At 44.3% G+C, this 3,779-nt stretch overlaps 1 protein-coding gene across 4 annotated transcripts; it reads left to right on the top strand.

The window, feature by feature from the left end:
- The first annotated feature begins 302 nt into the window (after window positions 1-302).
- Window positions 303-3,773, top strand: LOC126496213 (COMM domain-containing protein 6). 4 transcript variants are annotated; one of them, XM_050133760.1, is made up of 5 exons: window positions 414-464; window positions 591-685; window positions 772-783; window positions 957-1,109; window positions 3,667-3,773. In XM_050133760.1, the coding sequence occupies exons 2-5, from the start codon at window positions 638-640 to the stop codon at window positions 3,715-3,717; spliced, it is 264 nt and encodes an 87-aa protein (XP_049989717.1). In that variant the 5' UTR covers window positions 414-464; window positions 591-637; the 3' UTR covers window positions 3,718-3,773. The 4 variants fall into 4 exon arrangements, with proteins under 4 accessions (XP_049989716.1, XP_049989717.1, XP_049989719.1 ...); XM_050133762.1 differs by having other exon boundaries at window positions 416-515; XM_050133759.1 differs by lacking the exon at window positions 3,667-3,773 and having other exon boundaries at window positions 303-515; window positions 772-982.
- Window positions 3,774-3,779: the final 6 nt, after the last annotated feature.

The raw sequence follows: 3,779 nt of genomic DNA, 5'->3' as shown, positions 1-3,779 counted from the left end.
TAATCTCAGCACTCGGGAGGCAGAGGCAGGAGGATCTCTGTGAGTTCGAGACCAGCCTGGTCTACAGAGCTAGTTCCAGGACAGGCTCCAAAGCCACAGAAAAACCCTGTCTCGAAAAACCAAACAAACAAACAAAAAAGAATGCATCGGCGGTCTGCTGAAATCGGGTTGAAATCTGAATAAAAGGCAGCAGAGGTTTTTGTTTTTTAAGGCATTTCGCTCCACCCTTCCATCATCGGGCTAGGCCAAGGATGAGAATTCGCCAGACAATTGCAGTTAAAGTCACACAGCACACCAAGAGCCATGCAAGGGGGTGTGGCCGCATCTCAAAGCCTTTCCACAGGATCCCTGACTGGAATCGAAAGCGCCCAAGCACAGTCACTTTGCGCTTGCGCACAGACGAGCCCACTCCTTTCCCGACCGTGGGGGAGGCGACATCCTGAGGGTTATTCATCCTCCACGAGGTTTCCTCCGCGTCCTTGGCCTTTCTCCCCACCGATCCTTTCCTCAACTCAGTATGTCCTAAAACTGATGTTTGATTGAGACAAGTCCAAAATTTCATGAAAATTTATTTTTCTCGCTTTCCCTAGAGTGGGCTGGGCCGGAAGCGGAAGTGTCTGTGAGTTCCAGTCTGGCCATGGAGGAGTCTCCGTTCAGGGAACCGGTGTTGGACGCCAAATCCGAGGTACATTCGGCCTGGGAGAAGGGGCTGGGGCGGACAGTGGTGCCGGGAAGGCTTTTCTCCGAACCGTGTTTCTGCTTCTGTTCCAGGTCACCTGCCAGGTGAGTGGACGCCCCATGCTGTCTCGCTGCGGCGTGCGGTCCCCGCCCCTCTTCGTGGGTCTTTCCCCGGGCTCCGTTTTCCCATTGGACTGGACAGTGTGATTTAGGCTGCTCTGCGCAGAGAGTGCAGTGCAAGCCTTGTTCCAACTTACTTAGTCAGCCTTTATTCCAAGCTTGTAGATTTTCAGTGGAAACTGGGCATGGCTGTGAGCTCTGACCGCTGCAGATCCCTCAAGTACCCGTATGTGGCAGTGAAGCTCAAAGTGGCAGATCCTTCTGGCCAAGTAAACACCAAGTCCATCGAAATGACAATCCCACAGTTTCAGGTTTGTAGTGTAACTCACTGAATTTAAGTTGTACTGCTGTTTCAAAAGCTGTATACAGTCTTTCTTAACAGAAAATGTTTATTTACTTACAAGTTGATGTACTTTAGATCACACTAAAAGGAAAACTGAAGTTATTTTCTCTGAGAGTTTGCTAAGTTTTCCCAGTAAGATGCGCCGATGTGTGCATAGCGCCCTTTCGTTACTGTAACAGTTTTTGACTAATGTATTTAGGGATACTTCGTCTTCTCTACAGGATATTTACTCTGTAATTAACTTTTTATTGTTTTTATGTTTAATAGTCATTTTAAGCAAAAGTAATCTTTTTTTGGTTAGCATTGGGTTTGTTGACTGCTTACAAAATGCAGTTCAGGGCTAATACATATTGATGAGTCTTACTGGCTTAGAGATTTCAGTAACTCAGTAGTTTATGCTTAAACTTAGGGCATTCATATTATCGTTTTATTTACCTTCTATCCAAGGAAGAAAGCAGAAGTGTCCTAGTTAGGGTTTTCATTGCTGTGAAGAGACACCATGGCCATGGCAACTCTTATAAAGGAAACATTTAATTGGGGCGGCTTTCTTACAGTTTCTCAGGCTTAGTCCATCATCACGATGGGGAGCATGGTGGCATGCGGGCACGCATGATGGTGGCTACATCTCGGGTCTCAAGCCACAGGAAGTCAACTTACTGTCATTCTGAGGGAAGCTTGAGTAAAATAGACCTCAAAGCCTGCCCCAACCTCGACACACTTCTTCTAGCTTGGCCATATCCACTCCCTTTGGGGAGTGAACACTGTCTAATTTCCTTTTGAATGTATATCATGAGAGATGCCTATCGTTAGCTGATTTAACGGTGTGTACAGTTTGGTTTGGTTTGCTGTGAGCCCTTCAGTAGCTGAAGCAGCTCTCAAAGGAGAGTTGAACACTCCAGAAAGCACCACAGTGAATGAACTAAAAGTAAAAGCTTCATTTTTGAAACGATTAAAAACTGCATTGGTTCTGGACTTCCTTTATTGTTGTTTGTTCACTTGGGGTGTATGGGGTGTTTTGTCTGCCTGTGTATCTGTGTACCACATGCACGCACTACCCACTGAGGCCAGAAGAGGGCATCAGATCCTATAGACTGGAATTTCAGACAGTTGTAAATGGCCACGAGAATGCTGGCAGTGGACCCCAGGTTCTCTGGGGGAGCAGGTAGTGCTGATGACTGTGGAGCCATCTCTTCAGCCTGGCCTTCCGTTTTTATGTGTGGATGATGTGGCATCACACCCTTGGACTTGCTCACGTGAGGTAGGTGCTCTACCTCTAAGCCAAGGCTTCTGGGAAAGTCTTCCACATACCATTGTATGACCTTCGAGTTCCTCTTTATAAACTGTATTTTAAGGGGCTCTTGATAGACAAGACTGCACACATTTATTCTTAATGATGCTGGTAGGCGTCTGAAGGAATGGGACGTGCGGAAAGGTAGTAGTGTGTAGTTATGGACTGAATGGGAAAGCCAGATTAGCCTCAGACATTCCAGTCGTTCACAGGTGCGGGCTCTTCCTTCATCTGCAGGGTGTTTCTATGGAGTTTTTCTTCAGGAGTAAATAAATTAGCAAACAAATCACCCTATCCCTGAAGCATTGCTGAGGTATAATTGATAAATAGAAATATGTTTTCAGTGTATACAATGTGATTTGGTAAGAATATATGTTGTGCAGTGACAGTTCCTGAAGGTAATTATCATGTGCATTTCCACATGGTGTGTATAAATGTATGTGCACTGAGAACGTTTAAAATCTACTCATAATCTCACAGTATACTATTAATCATACTCACCGTTCTATACGTTAGATCTTCAGAACTTTTATAGCTAAGTTAGTACCCCTAGCCAACATCTTCACTTTTTCCTCACCCCTAGCATCCGACAACCACATTCAATTTTCTGTATCTGAAAGTTCAATATTCCTTTTGGTTTTTTGAGACAGGGTTTCTCTGTAGCTTTGGAGCCTGTCCTGGAACTAGCTCTTGTAGACCAGGCTGGCTCTGAACTCTTAGAGATCTACCCGCCTCTGCCTCCAGAGTGCTGGGATTAAAGGCCCACCACCACCGCCCGCTTGGCTGAGTTCAGCATTTTTAATATAAGTCAGATCATATAGTGTCTATTTTTTTTTTAGGATTTCTTCTTTTATAGCTGAGTGATTCCATTGTATGTATGTGCCTATGCATGCATCATGACAGATAGTGGCCACATAGATGTGAACACATGTAAGGGATTTGAACACCTGTGGATTTTGCTCTCAATGGTCAGCCTTCTGAGCCAGGATGCAGAAGTTATATACATGTGTCATGTTTTCTGTGGGAGGCGGTTCTCCTGTTTGTTATTTAGATATGGGCTTCTTGAGGTTTGTCTCAGGTTTGCAGTGCCTGCTTGTCTAGGTATGTTAGTTTCTCAGTGATCTTCACTTAGGATGTAACATTAAAATGCAAATTATGTGTGGTAGTTATATATAATTAAAAGAACTATGTAAATAGACTGAAAAAGTAAAATTAATATTTTCCCCTTTTCCTCCAGAATTTCTACAGACAATTCAAAGAAATTGCCGCTGTCATTGAAACTGTGTGAGGACTGATACCGAAGTAATGGACTCTACCTTCCAGAAAAGAACTGCATATGGATGAAAGATA

This window comes from Alexandromys fortis, unplaced genomic scaffold (assembly GCF_014885135.2).
Source record: "Alexandromys fortis isolate MF-2015 unplaced genomic scaffold, M_Fortis_MF-2015_v1.1 scaffold_1872, whole genome shotgun sequence".
NCBI classification, from domain to species: Eukaryota; Metazoa; Chordata; class Mammalia; order Rodentia; family Cricetidae; genus Alexandromys; species Alexandromys fortis.
Note: the sequence above shows the minus strand (reverse complement) of the source record. Positions and strands in the feature narration are given on the sequence as shown.